The following is a 20488-nucleotide window of genomic DNA, read 5'->3' as shown; positions in this document are numbered from 1 at the left end:
CATCAAAAGTCCCCACAAAAGAAACAACAAAATTAATAGTTAAGTAGTGATCATATCTCCTAACAGATGTCGTATGTAGTTCCATTGTTAATTTTCAAGTCTTGCCATTGTCAGCGTAGGGCTCAAGTACAATAACCGATGATTGCAAATGACTTTTTAATTAGATATTCAATATATGAGATAATCACTAAAAGTACACTGTTCCACAATGTACAACATATAATTTATTATATTCTTTCTAGGCACCATTATAAGTTTACATAAGTAACGTGTTCCCATTTTCTTGGATTGTTAGAAATCAGATTTGTTGCGAAGAGATATCAAAAATAACATTAGAGGGGGGTTTAAAAATAAAACTTACAATAACATTATTGTCACCAAAGCCTAAGCCGCCACACTTTTTGCCCTAAAAGCTCAAATATTCACAAAACGTAAATTTAGTACATTGATTATCTTTATAAAATAGCAATCAAAATTGTTTCCTTCTTGTATTACATCATACACGAAAAACTGTTACAATAAGAACCCCTCTACCAGCACAATATCTGTTTGATACTCTTTGCCATATTATAATTGCTTGTTTCCTCTACTACATTTGTTTGGTGCTGATTTAATTAACATCTGTTATATTCATTGTTTTAAATATATACACAATATTTTACAGTCCACATAGCTCTTTAGTCATTTTTTATTATAAGTTTATTTCAACCTTTACTTCAACGCAACGCAGATACCCAACATGTTGGTCCTTCGAGCCGGATATTACGGCTCGTAAGAATGCTGTGGAAATTCGATCTCAATTTCTTGATTTGGAGAAGGTTTGGGCTGAAATTGTTCTGGTCCAGGATATTTCTTGAAAGGATTTGGATAATCAACGTCAATATCCAACTCAAAATGATACTATCTAGCGTTTCAATAATGGCATTCCATGTAATTTAGAACATATAAATAACACGCGGGGTTGGACATGTGCCGCGAGGGACCCGAAGTGACCACCGCGCGGAGTTGTACAATCGGTTTTGACAGATTTCTCACCACCGCATGGAGTTGGGATAAGCCCCAAATAATGTAAATACCCGTGCTATATTATGATGAAAATTATATTATAAATGGTTTCACATACGTGACGTAAATCTAAGAAATCAAATCGGATATACCTGTGATGTTGATTCCTGCAAAGGCCTGGAACTCCTGGATGGCTTTGGTAAGGACATCCTCAGACATTATGTGTTCAGACTGAGAATTGCTGACTGCAGGACTAAGATATCCGAACTGGGACAGGTACATCTGAAAAAAGTAATAGCTCAGTTACAATTCATTCAGAAGTAATGGTACTACTAAGGCCGGGGCCACACTCATCTTATCTCGCTGAATTTTTTCCACGGGCGTTACCCGTGGGTTTGAGAGATACATTACGGTATATGGGGCAGGCCACACTAGAGTAAAAACGTCCGTGAACGCGTTTGTCAGTCTCACTGGTTTTACCAGCGAGACTGACAAACGGAATTGCACGTGTATTCTCTACTAACATCCCACGGGCGTTGCACGTAAAACTAGTCGCGGGGCATTGCGGCTTATGGGAGTGAACACACTCATCCTATCTCGCTGAACTTTTTCCACGGACGTTTCTAGTTTTAACCTGTACAGAGAGCGTGGAAGGGGGGGGGGGTGGGTATCACGGACACGGACGATTTTTATTGCCAGTGTGGCATGCTCTGTCAGTCTCGCTGGTTTGCCCGAAAAACCTATCTCGTAAGACTAGTGTGGCCACTTGCAAACGGTTTCACGTGCGTCGCACGTGAAAACGGAAAAACAGTCTCGCTGGTTGAAAATTACAAGTGTGGCCCCGGCCTAAAAGTACCCAGTGGTGTTTTGGTGGTGGTTAGTCAAATACTCCTCTTCCTTGGTTGAAAGTTTACGATAAGTTGGCTTGATTTTCATAAAAGTCTTAAACGATAAATGCACGTCACTTATGACATACTTTCTTATACAGTGACATCAGGAATTCCTGAGCCTTGTCGCATTTACCTACAGAGTGCGAGAACGTTTAGATGAAATCAAGTTTCTTTGTGTCTCATAAATAACATCGTCTCTGTCTTAAAAAAAAAAACAGCTCAAACACCTCCTCATAAATCAACCTTACTACAAAATTACAGAATATCAGGAAGAACATACATTTCTCTTAAATTAACACTCAAACACAAATCATACATTCACCCACACTACAACACTACACACAATCAAGAAGCAAGTACTGTAAGAGGAACGATGAAAAACATTAACGATTCCCCGGTCTTCAAGGACTGCGGTGAAGACTCCGATGGTAAATGGTAAATTATTATTTTTAAAGTTTGTCCCCAACCATTTGGCTATATTTAGATAAGAACCAAGTAACGTGTATTATCCTATTTGATTTACATACATAAGTAAATAACTTTCCAACGAAAACCATTCTAGAAATTTGTGATTTGGAGGATGAAATTCTATAGACTTCCAAAATTGATTTTTTATTATGTAAGAGACAAAGCTTTCAAATCTGAAACGCTTCCTATAGTAGTGTGATGACTCTATTCAAGTAAACTGTATAAAACACATAGACATAAGTCATACCTCTTAAAAAAACCAATACTTGGCAGTTATTCTAAAATTCCGTCAAACCACGATTTAACTGTGAGAAATCACTTTACATGATTATCAAGGGTTTTAAGTAACAAACTGTTGTTTGTATCTCCTTGATGTGTTTCAGTGATTAACCAACAGACTGCAAGACAGAGGGTTTGCTAATTAGCCAAGTCTGTGATGAACTAGCAATGTTAATGTATGGGATCACGCGCCCTTGTCGTGAAGGTCTAGAGTGACCGGAAGTTCTGGTCAGCAGTCAGCACGCTACACGTTACATGCTTCTTCCGCGATGGACTCGGTCCATCCCCACGTCCATTGGACGCAACAATCATTGGAGGAATACTTCATTTGGACCGTTTATCGAATGCTAAGTTTGTAGCAGCGTGTTTTTACACGGACATTCAACTCAGTCGTTATATTGGGTTGGGGTTTTCAATACTGGGGAGGTTAGTAAATAAGTGGTTCTCTGCTACATCCAGTTTTCTCAGTTGAATATACCGATCATTCCTTATCATTGTCACCCACAATATGCTGGTTATTGATCTCTTTTGACTCAGTCTTTCACACTCTGTCAGTAATATTGCCAATATTGGTAGTCTCACTATTGAGAAAGTTAAAGTTGATAAGTTTTTCTTCAGCTACAGCAATCCTTTTGGGTGGGCATTTATTGTGCCAACTAACCTGAGTCAGGTAGTCGGGTATTCCTGAATTTCGACAACTACTCCAGGGAGCCACCCGATACATTCATTAACTGCAAAAAGTGGCGACCCTCTTTGACTGTATAATTGAGTAGGTTAGGTTAGGTTAAGTTAGGTTATGATAGTTTAGGTTAGGATGACAAGTAAACAAGGACATTCCTTCAGACTTGTTAGGAATCCTTCTGCCGGCAACTCACCCCTACCTGTCTTAGGCTTGGCGCTAATAGGAACATTTTTTGGGACCCATTGAGGGCTTGGTGCAGTTAAGGATCTATTTAGCGCAATTAATGCACGACCATTCTTTTCACTTGAACAAACCGATCCTCACTTTTACTGTGACTCACAACACTGGCGGTGATTGGTTTTCTAGGCTAATTGCAACTTTTTCGCCTACATCTAAATTTTCCAGTTGAAGAGAAAGATCATCCCTTGTCATAGTCACTCTCAATCTACAAGTTACATAGATGTTCTTAAGACTGGGAAAGTCGATATGTTTTCCTCGTCCTCAGCAAGTTTTCCCAGTTGAACAGACTGATCCTCCATCTCCATTGTGAGTCATGATTCGCCAGTTTATATCGATGTTCTCACGATTGTTATGATGAACGGCTCCGTGACTGAGGCTGTATCGTACTCCACATCCGTCTGTACCAAGGTTGGAGCGATTGAACGTTCGGAAACCATCTGTAGAGATTACGATTCGTTTAGTTATTGATTGGATGAAAAAAGTGGATTATAATGTTGGTAGGCATTTAAAGATGCGTAATAAGCTATGGTTGACGTTTCTTAACCTTTCCAATAAAGAGACATTTTAAATTTTTCCAATCATTGATCTGTATTTAGGTTACTCTTGAGTAGAAATACTTAGGATTGTTGCAAGTGGAAAAGAAAGGTGATAAAAACCTTTTGAATGTGTTCAATTTATTTGCAAACGAAGATTTATAGGTTGCTGTAATACAACAATCTACAATGAAAGGGCTACAGATTTCTTTCTGAATTATTATATGAGTAAAAAATAAGTAACATACGTTTAATATAACATGGGTTTACGGATAGTTGCATTAGTAATCTAAAAGAAAATATCATTATCACCGTCCTGTCAACACCATGAGCATACCACCACTTTCATAGATATCAATAATTTGTTTAGGAATACTTCCACAATAAACCTAACCCTCTGTACCTGTTAAAAGTAAATAAACAATACAAATTAGCCATGATTCACTTAATTACTGTTCAGCTTGGGAGCGACGGGTGTGACTGTGACGTTATTGATAACACTCTTATCTCAGGAGGCGAGATATCAGTGACAAGATATAACCTCACCTACAACGCTGTATACAGTAGCTGACGACGAGCGAGCTGGTTTAATGGTACGGCGCGGGACTTCGGTTCAGAGGTCCCGGGTTCAAATCCTTCCAATCACCAATGGATTTCATCCAAATGGTTATACCTGAAGTAATTTTAAAATAGTTCCAAACTAGACCCTAGCATCTCAAAATGTGAAGATAGGGCATAAAAAGGAGTATTTACAACGACACGGAGTGTTACAGGGGAGTACCCTGGGTCATCTGTTATCTATCTAATCTTCTTGACTCACCATCACACGTCTCTTAACACCTCAGATCCCAAGGGTCTCTAAATAAATACCGTACAAATCTGGCCACAGATAACGTCGTAAATATATGTAACCTTAGCCCAGTAGATTACTACTTATTCATCAGTAAATAAGTATTCCCTTTGCTTGCCTTTAGTTTTCATATTAGCGACGGATTAACATTTATATCCGATCAGTAGTAGAAATGTATGTTATAGATTTAGATTTGTAAAATAAATTGGGGTAAAGTTGTAAATAAACACAATTTGTCTTTATGGGTGGGTTGATAGACAAGCGATTAGACTGATTAGAGTAACATATCCTAACACTAACACTCCCTCCTAATACACTGTTATCTTTCATGAGAAAATAAATACTTTTAATATCCATAAATATACTTAAATTATTGTATAAGGCTAGAATTTACTCAGTCATGGTTTCGTGACAGGCTTAGTACACAAGAAATTATATAATTACAGTATGGGAAAGAGTAGCAATTTAGTTTAATTATACCACAGTTTAACCTTGGGGAGGTTTTGGTTATCCATTTTTATAGCTATGCTGCATAGTCTGTGGTTCCTTTTAACTTTGGGTCTCCCAAATTAACTTTGACGTTAGTTATTTTTTTTTCACAGAGGTTTTATTTCCACCAGATTACAGAGAAAATGCCCGATTAACCGTGCCGTGCGTAACCGTTTAGTGGTAAGCATTATCGAAATGGGAACTCAGTATTATATTTTACCAATAGTAAAATGTATTATAGAGCTGAATCAGTGTTAATTAACCTCTTATTGCCCATTGTGTAATTTTTTACACGTTCTACAATTGTATTTACTACATTGTTTTTTAATTTTGTATCTCTATGGAAACAGTTTTTTCATGTTTCTACACTACTGGTGAAAAAGTTTTGTTGAGTTGGCAGCACTGGAGCTTTTTTCAGTGATCAAGCTCACTTCCACATTTGGTGCATCCCATTATTGACGCTTTTTGGAGGTTATGTTGTTTACAACATATAAAAGACCATAAAAACAGGTGAGTCTAGCCAAATAAAAATTTAATTTAGTCATTATAGTGTTTGTAGATCATACCTAGCATATAACTTTGATCTAATATATTCTAATTTACATAATATCGACCAAAATTGGTTTGTGTAATTTTTTACACATTGGGCAGCAATGGATATTCTGACTGACAGAAGGTTTGTGTAGTTTATTACACTATGGGCAACTACAGAACATATGTATAAGGTTTATTGAAACGCAAACTTATACCATCTTATCTTTTCTAGATGGATCGGCCAAGAAGACTTGTGCGGAATGCACCAGGAAGATTGAAGGAAGCCTTCCTTATTCCAGAAGACAGCGATGAGAGTGCCATGGATGACAGCGACGCTGATCCCGATTATGAGCCCATTGAACATGCAAATACAGATCGTCTACAGCGAATAGTTGATGGTCTAAGTAGTAGGCGTTTCATAGATGATGATGATGGCGACAATCCGGACGATCCAGCCGAATTTGATCCAGACATGCCCACGACATCTGGCGCTACATGTAATACTACTGGACTCCGGCGTATCACCAGTATGCCTGGAGCTACTGAGCATGACTATTGCCAGAGAAACACTTCAGGTAATATTTTATTTTAATCATTACTAAATTGTCTCGTTGATCGGTTATCTCTCATGAAAACTTGTTTACGATAGTTATACATACTGTATTACTATGTACATAATAGGCCTATTCAGTTTTATTATATTCCCATGAATGAATTTCAGGTGCTGGTGTGAATCTAAATCGGGAAAATGGATCAAATACAAATGAAGATCTAATACATCAAATACAAACAAGCAAAGGAGGTGCAAGAGGTTCGAAGGGAAAAACGAAAAAAAAGGATCTTCCAAAATGGATTGAAGTTGACGCAGACTCAAGTGAAAAACCACCGGTAATATGGGATGACGTCGAACCTGAACTAGGGGAAATTCAAACCCCAATAGATTATTTTAGATATTTTTTTGACACAGACATTTTGGACAGTATGGTAAATCAGTCCAACCTTTACAGTGTCCAGAAAGACCCAAACAAGCCACTAAACATGTCAAAGAATGAACTAGAGCAGTTTTTGGGGATTTGCGTTGGAATGTCTATTTACCGCTTACCACGATCAAGAATGTTTTGGGCTAAAAATACGAATGTGGAAAAAGTCAGCTCAGTAATGTCACGAAACAGATGGGAAGAAATAAAAAGAAACATTCATTGTAACGACAACGCCAACATTCTACCAGTTGGACATCCAGACAGAGACAAATTATTCAAAGTAAGACCACTTATCGATCATTTTCAAGCAAAGTTTCAAGCCTTACCAAAGCCACAGATGCTATGTGTGGATGAACAGATTGTGCCATTCAAAGGAAAATCGGGACTGAAACAATACAACCCTAAGAAGCCTTATAAGTGGGGTTATAAACTGTTTATACTTTGTGATACCACAGGTTTGGTTCACAATTTCGAAGTATACACTGGACACATTGAACCTGTGACAGGAGCTCCTGATCTGGGTGCGAGTTCGAATGTTGTTTTGAGAATGACACAAGTTGTCCCAAAGCATAAAGGATATTTAGTATATTTCGACAACTGGTTTGCCTCACTTCGGTTATTTACTACTTTGGCACAAGATGGAATCGGAGCTTTAGGAACAATCCAGAAGGAAAGGTTTCCTGGGCTAACTTTTCCCTCAGACAGTGAAATGAAACAGAATGGAAGAGGTTCTCTGGTGGAAGTTGAAGTAAATTTCGAAGGTGTGGATGTGCGAGCTTTGAAGTGGTTGGACAACCGAGGTGTAACAATCGCCAGTACTTTTGAGAGTGCAATGCCTGTCTCTCAAATTACAAGATTTGACAGATCATCAAAAAGAAATGTAGACGTGCCTTGTCCTAGAATGATAAAGACATACAACAAATTCATGGGAGGAGTGGATCTTCTAAATGGGCTGATAGCGTACTACAGGATAAAAATAAGATCAAAAAAGTACTACCTGAGACTTATTTTTCATTTTGTTGACATGGCTATTGTGAATGGGTGGTTGAGGTACAGAAATGATTGTCACAGGAGAAACCTTCCAAAGAAGTATATTGTGGACCTGCTTGAGTTCAAAAGTGAAATCTTCAGTGCTTTATGCAGGGAAGGAAAGGATAGTGAGAGAAAAAGAGGACGCCCTTCGTATGACAGAGTGGATGCTGATTATGAACAAAAGAAGCATCGAGGCCCAGCAAAACCTATTCCATGCTTCAACGAGAGAAGAGATGGCATTGGTCACTGGCCAATCGCCACTGGAGATAGGCAGAGGTGCAAGAAACCTGGATGTAAAGGACAGAGTACAATTAAGTGTGGAAAATGTCAAGTACATCTTTGCCTAACTAAGGAAAGAAACTGCTTCACTTCAACTTTTCATATATAATAGAGTTTGTGGTCTTTGGTACATGAAGGAAGCTGTTTTTACAAGTTATCTTTATAGTCATAAGCTTTCTTGCATTGTATTTTTACAAATAGTCACAAGTAAAACACATTTTATAACCTGAAAAATAATCATTTTATTTATAATGCGATAACTCCCTAACTGCCCGATGTGTAAAATTTTACACGTACCCAAAAAAGGTATACAACGTGTAATAAAAAATTTGAAAAAAAATACTAGTTAATATTAAACCTTATTAAACATAAAAACGATAGGAAATAACTTTTAACTCATTTGTATAATAATTTGGGCAATAAGAGGTTTTAAGGCCATCAATTATATTTATGTGTGCTATTTATGACAAATACAATGTTTAACAAAGATGATGTTACTAAGCCAATAGTTTTACATGGAGAGGCAACTTACCCAACAGCTCTTTTAAATATTGTTGGTAAATATTTACAGGAAACTATCAATATAGCAATAGGGTACTTTCCTGTTAAAGGGAACATTCATTATTATGGATGATTTTTTCTCGATATATCGATACTAGCTGTACCCGCGGGCTTTGCCCCGTTTAACTTGATAAGTGAGCTCGTTCGCATGGCTCAAACACGTCCTGGTTGAAGTTCGTTCGCTATGCTCACTCACTTTAAGGTTGGAGCTCGTTCGCTGCGCTCACTTGCCTTCAGGTTAGCTCGTTCGCTACGCTAACTTGCCTCCTGACTTTGGTTGCCAATTAGCTGTTGTCATAAATGTAAAAGAAATAATACTGCTGCACCCTGTTGGTAATCCTTGTAACTTTAATGCTATTGAACATCATAGAACAGAACCAACTTGTTAAATTGAAACAGCTGTTAAGATTCATTAATTCCATTTAAATATGAGTACTCATAAGGTTAACATGGGAAACTCTAGAGCCACTGGGGCGGAGCCCGAGAGTCCGATCAGAATAAAAACAGCTTAGTTTTCCTATTTAATGCCTAAAGAATCAGTGTACCAAATTTCAGCCTCCTAGGCAAATGGGAAGTAAGAAAATTAGTGATGAGTGAGTGAGTCAGTCAGTGAGTCAGTGAGGGCTTTGCCTTTTATATATATAGATTAACAAAATGAAACATATCAGCTGACAACTACTATTGTTCAGTATCAACAAACAATAATGAAATGAAACTGTTCTAAAAAAATAACCTAACATAGCTAACCAAACCTTCTGTGTAACATTCCATGCTTAACTTGCCTTTTCTGTTATCAAAAGGAATTTTTAAATAGTACAGCAAGTTTGGTTGGTTATGTTAGGTTAGCTTAGAACAGTTTCATTTCTTAATCCATATAATAGACTATTTTAGCCTAAACAAGATCAGTTGTCAAAAATTGATCGGTAAATAAATATATCGATATATCGAAAAAATCATCGATAATAATGAATGTTCCCTTTAACAGGAAAGTACCAGAAATAGTTAATATATAAAACTGAAGACTTTAATAAAATATTTTTCAGCATAAACCAACATTGTCATTTCAAAAGTATAAAATAGTTCACGGCAATATGTTTCTTGTTTTGAAATTGTACACGTATCTAAAGCATATCACACAGTGTTTTGTAAATTAACATACATGTGTTAAAATTACTGTAAATGCTACAGGTACTTTTTTACTTGAATATTAGTACTGCAGCGTGGACACTTCAGGAAATTCAGATAAGATAATTGGAGTAGTGCAAAGAAACTCGACCGAGATAAACTGAAGGCCTCGACAAGATTTTGTAATAGCCGTAAAACTGGATGACTTGGGAAAACCTTGGTTATGTTTGGCGGCAGAACTTTACTTGCATAATTTTTCACCGCGACTACTTACCAATTTTAATTTAATTTTGGAAATTACTCTACCGTCAATAACCAACGACTTTCACCATTGCCGATTTGTAATAACACGACCGGTAGTTCGGAGACAACGTAAATCTAATCAGAAAACAAAGGCGAATAGGTGTCTCACATAAGCAGTATCTCTGTGAAAGCAACTAGGGACGAGTTTATGATTAGATAGTTTTATTTGGTTAAAAGAGGGTTTAAATGACTGAAATAACAAGAATCAAATTGTAAATAAAACACAACCCCGACAGTGCACCGGACCAAACTAACGATCAAATTGTCTTCAGCTGTTCCATAAGGATGGAAAATCTACAAAAGGCCTACAATGTTTTATCTATGGTTCATGCATTACATTGTTGAGCCACAAAGTGTTTAACAAACAACTCAGTTAATAGGCAACAATTAACTGGTTACTGGAGTATTCCTCGTGATTGCAAATCGTCCGTGAAAACGATTACTGCGCTTAACGATAAACAATGCGCGTCTTATCGCGTGATGGTAATGATGAATAATGACTCGACCATCGTGACTGTAAACATCTCGGTCAGCTGGTCAGAATAGAAGAGAAAACAGGTGATCATCGTCTGAGTCATATGGTGTTTGCGTTGTTTACCTATAGTGAAAGGTTAACAATACGATCGTAAACAAAAATGGTGCAGAACTAATCCTTGAAGACAAGACATACTGTATTATTCGTCGGAAATGTGTTTGTTTACAAGTTTTATAAAACACAAACATTGTGTGCGTATTTTACGCTGAATATCCGTTATTTTTTTTTTCAATTATCAATAACAGCTGATGCCAGTTTCAAACCATCAAAAAGCTATTTGATTTTCCTAGATTGAACCAACCAACATTACTTACACCACGCTCTAAGGCTATTGTGAGCCGAAATTTATTAATACAGTATTCCAATATTATGTGTTTATAGATCATTTTTTCATTCTGTATGAATTAAAAACTTGATGATTTACCTTCAAGTGTGAATTCAAGTGTATTTTGGGAAATATGGATTTTCTTTGCTGTTAGACCATGTTGAGATGAGCAATTCCCCAAAAGTCCCCACTCCTCCCCCTCGTACTTTCCTCTACCCCCCCTAAATTTATTTTTAGATAAATTTACAGTCTCTTAGAAAATTAGCTACAACTTTAAAACGGGTAATTGTAGTTGGTTGCTAGTGTTTAGATACGCCTACACCCACTTGAATATTGCAAAAATAGATTGTAAGACTATTGAGTGTATTCTCATTGAATAAATATGTGGTCAAAGAATGAAACCAACCAATTTCACTAACAAAAAATACAAAGTAAGGCATCAGAGTCCAAACTGCACTTGGTTAATTCGAACCTTTAAAAGGTTATGACGATTCAGGATGGTCAGGACGGTTTGGAAACATCATAAAGACAAAGTACTGATCTTTGGAGCGATGAGCGTTTCCAAGGAATATCTTCCGAGTGAATAAAAATCGGCTGAAGATAATTACAGGTTAGGTAAGCAATGAGTAAGAGTTGTGTCATGACATGATGGTACTTCTTAATGTTTCCACTAAATTAGCACGCGCAAACATAAACTCTACAGATGATCCATACAAATGAAGGCCGAGTTTAGAATATACTTGTTTTACCATATAACTTTGGACAACCATTTTTTGAAACAATGGATAAAGAGCATACGAAATGAATTTAAATTGAATGCACAAATAATCCAAGGTATAAAAATTCTGTTTTGACATGCTAAAAACTATGTTTTATTTGACATTGTTTAACTACTGTCACAAAATAAATTTTAACAGACGTCTTATAAAAAAATCTTGTCTTAAAAAGTTAAAGAAAGCATGCGATGCAGATTTTGAAAATCTTTGTTGGGAGCTAAACGTCAATTTAGTTATGGCAGGCAAGCGAATGGAGAAAGTGCTAATTTTATAACATAGGGCGTCAGGTTGATCCTGAGAAAAGTTTGCAGCACTTTTAAAGGCCCAATTCCGTGATCATTGTGCTTAATGAGCAATTCTGGTTAAATAAACAACTGATCTTAGTCAATAAAAAGGCTACTTCACAAAAGTCATTAAACTTTCTTTTTAACTTATTCGTGTTTTCTTCTACTCGCAAAAGCTTGTAATCAAATACGTTCACGCAGCTAACCTGAACAAAACATGTAGAGCTTCGATTTTACATGTAAATAGCAAATTGTTTACAGAGATTTTTCATAATTCGCCGCGCATTTTATTTTGAAATGTAAAATTGGTCATTGTTGAGTAGTGCATGAGTAAGCAAGCAGGTGTTCTTGTTACCCAAGGTTCAAGGCAAACTACTCGGTCGTGTAATGCTCTACTTACAACTAAGTCGCTAAACAATGTTTTGGACATTCCTTATACTATATTCCTTATTGAAACACATTATACAAGGGGAGGTCCAAAGTCGACCGAGTTTTAAAGACACAATTTAATATGAATTGGATATGCAGGAGATACCCGCGGCCCGCACTTCCTCAAAGCTTTTCAATTCATTGTACATAATTATGTGTGTTAATTCCATGATCAACGCATTCTTAACTTCTTATTGTTTGGTATGAAAAAAGATATTGGGAGATTTAAATTACGACACTAGTGTGTATTTAGAAGAATTGTTATGGTAGGTGACAGCGCAATACCCCAATTATTGTTTAAACATTCATCAGTTTATTGGTTGGTTTTGCAACAAATTAACATTTGTTGTTAGTTTGTAATGTTAATTTGTTGTATATGCATCTGAGCTTGAAGAAAATATAATAAACTAGCTGTAACCCGCGGGCTTTGCCCCGTTTAACTTCTTAATTTTCAAGATTATCTCGTTTTATGGCTCAATCACGTCCTGGTTGAAGTTTGTTCGCTACGCTCACTCACCTTTAGGTTGGAGCTCGTTCGCTACGCTCACTCACCTTTAGGTTGGAGCTCGTTCGCTGCGCTCACTTGCCTTCAGGTTAGCTCGTTCGCTACGCTAACTCCCCTCCAGGTTGAAGTTCGTTCGCTACGCTCACTCACCTTTTGGTTGAAAATTAGCTGTTTTCATAAATGTAAAAGAAATAATAGTGCTGCACCCTGTTGGTAATCCTTGTAACTTTAATGCTATTGAACATCATAGAACAGAACCAACTTGTTTAATTGAAACAGCTGTTAAGATTCAATAATTCCATTTCTCATAAGGTTAACATGGGAAACTCCAGAGCCACTGGGGCGGAGCCCGAAAGGATTTTTGAAATAAGAATATGCCTATATGTTAATCGGGAATGTGAGCTATCATCATGCCAAATTTCAGCCCAATCCGTCCAGTATTTTTCGCGTTCACTTGTCACAAACATACATCCATACATCCATACATCCAAACTTTCTCATTTATAATAGTAGGATGCTTCCACCCATATGAGACACCGCAGTTTTTCGAGTGGGGCCTTAACAAAACACCAATTTTTTTAACATTCATCAGTTTATTGGTTGGTTTTGCAACAAATTAACATTTGTTGTAATGTATATGCATCTGACCTTGAAGAAAATCAAATAAATGCTTCCATCCATAGAAACTTTCTCCTTTCGTTTATAGCGGAAAAAATATAAGTCTTCCAGTACAAAAGGGAAACGCTACCGAATTTGACATTTTTGTCAAAATAATGAATCACGAATAAAGTCTCAGCTTTTTAGCCAATTAATTACGAAATTATCAACAAACATAAATACAAATTTCTAAAAGGTTTATAAAATATTCAAACTGATAGAACATTTAATTAAACTGCCACACCTTTATTTAGTCCGTCAGCTATTGACGTCCAATCAAATTCTTAAAATCGATTAGTAAATTATTTGTCAGGAAAATCACTGGAGAAACATTTTAAATGATCAACTCAAAGACATTCACATAACTCAAGGTTGTCCAAGAATGAATGAACGTTGAAACTTGTCTCACACACACACACACACACACCAGACTGGGGCGGGTGACTCATATACTACCAGGCTTCGTCTTCAATGAATGACGCACTGTGGAATTACCAGAAGGAATATTTGATTCCAGAAACTTTGTGACAATGCTACGCTTATGTTAAAGGGGGCTAGACTGGGTTATTGATCTTTAGGAAGAGGAAATAATTTGGAATATTCTTACGTCCAGATATCAGCATGTGTAAAAGTAAAAACCAACAACCAACAATATGATTCTTACTTGTACAAATTCCATAAAATTTCCTCGTCCATTTTAAATTATGTTTTGACAGAAGTAATTAGTACGATAAACGTCACATTTAATAAAATTGCATGTCTGTTCACTTTTTTGTTCATTGACAGTCTAGTTTTTACAGCTTCAAATTGGATGATTTTCATGGGAATGTCAATTCGCTATGTGCTCATAATGCGAAAGTGTTTATAATAAATCTCCATAAAACAATGCGCTTGTATAAGCAGCAGAGAAAGGGGACCTTAAGAGTTCCCACGAGGACCTTAATTTTATCACTCTCTATCTATTGTATGTATATAAGAGCAATATTGTATGGGTAACTAAGTGGTAACAGTGTTCGCCTTCAAATCTGGAAATCGCTGGTTCGAATCCTAGCGATATCAATTCTGGACACAGGTGTCATTAATCAATGGGCTATTAATTGATTGCTTTAGTTTGGTACACGCCCGGGGTTTTTTTACCGTTATCTTTCCAAACACGCAATAAACGCGATACGGAAGGTTTTAATGTTTTTCACAGACCTATGAAACCAGGAAAACCCATATTCTACAGCACACGTTCGTGTTGCAAATTCCGGGAATCACTATTGTAATGATAGGATATGATGTGATGTATGACAATATCGCGACGTTTCGGTTCGGTTGCTCCGGCCTTCATCACGATGGGAGTCCAGGAAACCAGGGAGGATCATAGTCATTTATCGAGAGATCACTATCATAACAATAACAATAACAGCTGTCGGCAGCGGTAGATGCTGGATTGACTTCAAAATAGATGTTTTCCTTTCAAATACATTTAAAGTAGTCTTTGATATAATTCTTAATTTCAACACTTTGTAAATAAAAAAAAAACATAGTGATTTTTTAAAATAAGGAATCATAACATTCATTCATAGTCGATATTCATCTACATGCACATGCACAATAATAGCTGATTAATGGTAATTCCGTTTTTTTTATTTTTGATTTTTTCCAATTGATTAATTCAATTTCAATTCGCTGTGGTCTATATTTACCGTGGACAAAAATACTATTCGACAATATTTGGTTGGGTCCTTATTTAATTTTTAATTGAAAGATTGTTTTATAGTTGTAATTGAGTTCACAGGCAAAAGTTTTACTTTTGCTTAATAAACAGCTTACATAAAAAAGTGAACACTTATGTTTTATGGTTAATTAAATTTATAACTTGTTAAGTGGTGATTTCAGATAAACTTTTCCTCCCGTCTTTCAAAATTATTCTTTGAAAATGTACACTTTCACTCTTTTTAACAGTGGCATAACATAACATAACAATCACACACAGTTAACATAAATAACCATTTTTAGAATCAGATTTTTAATACGTGAGTTCCTAATGCGTATCTTTACTTGTTAGAATTTGTTTATTTAACTTTACATTTTGAGAACTGTTATTGTACAGTTTCAGCACGTATAAACCCTCTTATGTTTTATGACTATGTGAGAAGATGCTTAATATCGTTACTCACTTAGATATACACAACTATTACTCAAAAGTTACTCACCATAGCTTTGTTATCGCTCGAGACCGGGAGAGAATCCGTCGCAGCCAAGAGACACGCGAGAACCGCGAACCTCACAAGAATAAACATTTTAGAAGGTGAAGAAGTGAAACTCTTAAGCACTGGCATTGTCTCTGAGTTAATTAAACAACTAAATAGTTAAACTACAAAATATTCAACAGTTAACACATGATATGGAGTACTTTAGGTGGTTGTAATTGCAGAGCTAGCGCGCACCAACTCCTGCCAACCGACCAGCTGATCCTTGCTTCCCGCGCGCTCACAGCTGACTGACCTGGCGCCAAACCTCTCCCGCGCTTTTATATCTCCATCAGCTGACGTAACCTCGGTCGGAAAACTTGAACGCGCGTCCCCTCAGCTTTTTTATTTCCCCGATATTTTGGCGCGTCTTTTGGATGTATTGGGTGGTCGAGCATTAAAATCAGAGTGACATTAAGCTAAACATATAATTTTAATTCGTATTTCTATCAATGTTTAAACAGAACAAATCATTTAAAATTTTGGTTTAGATTAAGTATATGACTATGACTGGAGACATTATATTCCCATGTTAATTGTGTACCTTTTTTATATAAATATGGACATAGTTTGATTGAGCTACCTAAGCCAAGAAGAACAACTTTAGTTTTTGTCTAACTAAGGAGGCAATTTTATATTGTAGCACACTCTATGAGTATAGTTTCTCGAAGATTTCCTCATAGCCGGTCCATATATCTACCCATATATCTACCCCCGGTCTATATATCTATCTAGGATGGAAGGTCTACGTTGGTCTACTGAAGTATCTATAAGTAAATGCTTTTACAGAAATCCAAACCTTGACATTTCTTCTCCGCAACCCCCATGTTGAGTTATCAATAGAACAGTTAAATTGCAGAATGGGTTTAAATTGTTAATTGTAGACGTTTCCGTAAATATTTAGGCTGCTATTGTGTGTAGGGGTGAATCCGTTATCGAGGTTGTCGACCTTTCTTTGAAAGTTAAGGGGAAGCATTTTCCCATATTTTTCATAGTGTATAAATTAAATTAGTGTTTAAATTAATATGGTGATGTGAAAGTGATAAAAGCATAAAGGACTCAATATGTGGCTGTTTTGTGTCTATGGATTAGAAATCATAAAAAATTATAAGTCTAACGTGGTTCATTAAAAAGATTGGGTAGTTATTTATTTTTAAATCGTGTAGACTATAGTTTTTATAATGGAGGCTATTTACATGTTTTATTGGGTTCTGAGCTATAAGCAAATAAATACATCTTTAAATGTAAACAAATTAAATTGTTGGCTATTTTATTCAATGTTGGTGCAGATTTGTAGTCTACACACCTGGAAAATAAATGCCACACCAAACCTCCCCACGTTACAGTATTAAATACAATTTACCAAAAACTGACTTGTGTTTACTCTTAAAGTATTCCTTAAATGCGATAACTAATTTCATATACTACTGTTAATATAAACTAGAGGTCGTCCAGTGGTCGAAAACTCGACCAAAAGTATGTAGTGTACATACTTCTCTATTTTCACCCTACCCTGTAAATAAAATACATGTGATTGGAATTCCTTCCGTTTGTTTTGATTTTCTTTGTTATTTCGTCACCATCATGGCAACGCATAAGGCTCATGTTATTTTTTGAAACTTTTTAATTGATTTTTTGTTGTGCTTATTTTGAGCCTATTTTAATTTATAAAGGGAAAACACAAAGTCAAACGTAAGTAATTTTGTTCTTAACATTTAAAACAATTAACAATATGTTACTTGAATTCTCTAAGCCATCAATAAAACATACTATAAAAACAGAAAACCTAACGTAAGTCATTTCCTTCTTTACATTTTATACAAATAACATTACAACGTTTTACCATAGACTATGATTTTACTTTAATTAGCTGAAACATCACCGACTACAGAGATAACCCCATTTTAACATGGATGTAAACAAATTGTATTATGGCCATCTGTTTTGATGTTATATAGAGGAAGTTATATATTGCTCAGAAAGTGTATTGAGCTCATTAATTTTATGTTCGGAGTGTTAATAGTACAAATTAACTACGGTATAGCTAGCGAGCTAGCGATATTGTGGGTACTTATCCATCAGCGTTCCCAAGTACCTCCCCTACAACGTACAATTTTTCCTACCCTCATTCTCCAACATGTATCGGACAAATGTTTGTCTTCTTTGTAAACTTTGAAGCCAAATTAGCTTTAAGGTTAGAAAAGTAATTTGGCCGCCCGATTTGGTATCCGTGCTGCAGCCGCCCTCCCTACATGGATAAACAAGTTGCCCAGCATCTACTCGAAGATTGGTAAATACATTTCGACCATTTCTAACTCTTCTTAAATATAAGAGATATTGCCCAGCTCGTCCAGAAGTTGTCCAACTGCACCTGTGATTATAAGAATAAGCTCCAAATTCGAGCCATCAACTACACCGATGTTCAGTTCGTAGTTAACTTTATCTTGTGAGTTACTTCGACCTCAAATCTAACCCTACAAGCTCTACGCCTAGCTGATAAAGGTCGAAAGAGGTCACCAATCCAGGTGAAGAATAATTCATTATAGCAAAACGTAAGTGATAATGAAGCAAAATGAAGGATTCGCAACCGACTCGGAGGTATGTGTTCTATTGGTAATTTATGCCGCATTAAAAATATACTTGTAATAAGATAATCTTTAGAGTGTGATTTATGATTTCTTATGTTCACGTTTTTTCACTTCCTAGGTGATCTACATAAATCAATCCTGCTTGCATTTCCCTACAAATTAAAACATCATACCAAACTTACGCAATGATCAAACAATTCTACGATGTATTCTATTGCGTTGTAATAGAATAATCAGTCTATTGTATTGTCAGTTCAACCTGTCCAACATTAAAATACATACACAATATTACAACATATGCATAACCACATTGGCATATCTCAAGTCATTGTGATCACCACGAGCGCGATTGAATAGTAAACTATTTCCGCAAACATTATGCTTGGAAGCGTTCAACCTTAGCGATTCCACAGGCGACCTAGGCCACCGTTTTTCTTGTAAATATTTATCACCTTCCTCCTGCATATACTATTGCAGGACATTGGTGGCGCTATTGACCTTGAACAGTGAAAACAAAATGAGGCTTCTGGCATCGTTCGAAGTGAAGCATCACGACCTATCATGCATTATCACGGACAGTGTTATGAAGCAATAAGTGATCATTTACATCAAATAGACAGTTGCGAGCCAGTTCTTGCCGGCGGGAATGTTAACAGCACGTTACGGCGATATCTTGCCAATTATAAGCGATTCTTGCAGAATACCTTCATCTATTGTTGTCTCCTTGTTTTCTGCGCTTCTTCATTTCCTCATGTCGTTTTAGACGCCGGAGTTAAACACAGATTGTAGCTAAGGTAATTTCATCCAGATTCGATTTCAAAAAGATCTTTCCTATGTCAAAACAGCTATGTGGTGTTGGTGGTACCACAATATGTTGGTTGAATAAAATAACAAGGAAAAAGTAAACAAAACACTTGTAGCATGTGTTTATAGCAAGCTTTACAGCATACTAGCAAATTACAAAGTACAGTACAGAGAAAAAACATTAGTTGTATCTATCTAGCAAAGATTACACTAAAGATTTGATTGTTTCTGGATGTTCTAACCAAATGTATTTAAAAATTATGAGAAGAATATAGTTGTAATTTTAAGGCTAATTGTTGGCACCTTTCTGTATTTCATACACTGTACAGTAAATCACAAATTAAGTTTTTCTGGTTCTAATCCCTATATGGTTATAAACATAACATTTATTAATCTATACTCTTACCTCTTGCCTACCGTTAGTTGTAACAAATTTTAAACTTGTTAAACCAAAGCCACCTCTATTAGAGATGACCTTAAACCCCTGATTGAGACCAATATCTTTTTGAGGTTGTTTACAGTAAAATAAAAACTTCACATCAGTGATGTCGATTCAGTATTACCAACTAACAAAGAACCGTTGTTGACCAAAGAATTATGTGGCGTGAACATGTGGGCACGAGGGGATACAATGATGTGGATAGAAACAAGCATGAACACGAGGTTGAGTTGTGGGTAATCAATGTCAATAAACAGTCGAAACAATTTTGACTACACAGTAGTAGTACTGTGTAGCGGAATGACACGTTCATACTGTTTATAACTTATGTTGTGTATGTGTGGGTTGTCCCAATACAAATTATATGTAAAATTATTAGGTTGACGAAAGACCTCGGACGTCTTGTTATTGGTCACGTCATTTTAATGGAGGGAAATTATTTATCAGGTTTTGGAATAACTTAATACGTATAATTTAGTAATAATCGTTTAAGTTTGATTTAGATATACAACTTCAATAAAATCTCCACCAGTTTTTAATGAGCTGCTGGCTAATGTGCAAGGTCGTGTAGATAGTCAATATATCCCTTGACCATTTTTTTTTTCATGTGACATAAATACTTATATCGTCAATGCATAATATTTTAATAGCAAAACACT

The 20488-nt window shown here is 36.1% G+C and overlaps 2 protein-coding genes across 7 annotated transcripts in view; one reads left to right on the top strand and one right to left on the bottom strand.

The window, feature by feature from the left end:
- The window catches only part of LOC128991305 (matrix metalloproteinase-2), a 38205-nt gene extending 21963 nt beyond the window's left edge, over positions 1 to 16242 (bottom strand). For all 6 annotated transcript variants that reach the window (XM_054414096.1, XM_054414097.1, XM_054414099.1 and 3 more), the window contains exons 1-2: positions 15963 to 16242; positions 1158 to 1287 (exon numbers count right to left, since the gene is read on the bottom strand). In XM_054414096.1, coding sequence (XP_054270071.1) covers positions 1158 to 1287; positions 15963 to 16088 — 256 coding nt within the window. In that variant the 5' untranslated portion in view covers positions 16089 to 16242. The remainder of the gene's footprint in view (positions 1 to 1157; positions 1288 to 15962) is intronic.
- Positions 6495 to 8478, top strand: LOC128991306 (piggyBac transposable element-derived protein 3-like). Its single transcript, XM_054414102.1, has 2 exons — positions 6495 to 6545; positions 6692 to 8478. The coding sequence occupies exons 1-2, from the start codon at positions 6500 to 6502 to the stop codon at positions 8368 to 8370; spliced, it is 1725 nt and encodes a 574-aa protein (XP_054270077.1). The 5' UTR covers positions 6495 to 6499; the 3' UTR covers positions 8371 to 8478.
- Positions 16243 to 20488: the final 4246 nt, after the last annotated feature.

Source organism: Macrosteles quadrilineatus, unplaced genomic scaffold (genome assembly GCF_028750875.1).
Source record: "Macrosteles quadrilineatus isolate MER2022 unplaced genomic scaffold, UCM_ALF_1.0 Scaffold_4__1_contigs__length_99947679, whole genome shotgun sequence".
Taxonomy (NCBI): domain Eukaryota; kingdom Metazoa; phylum Arthropoda; class Insecta; order Hemiptera; family Cicadellidae; genus Macrosteles; species Macrosteles quadrilineatus.
Note: the sequence above shows the minus strand (reverse complement) of the source record. Positions and strands in the feature narration are given on the sequence as shown.

Excerpts from the sequence above, each read along its gene's own strand:
- LOC128991306 (XM_054414102.1), top strand. The coding sequence starts at position 6,500 with ATGCCTGGAGCTACTGAGCATGACTATTGCCAGAGAAACACTTCAG. Across the intron at positions 6,546-6,691 it reads TTGCCAGAGAAACACTTCAG|GTGCTGGTGTGAATCTAAAT; the intron begins GTAATATTTTAT and ends AATGAATTTCAG.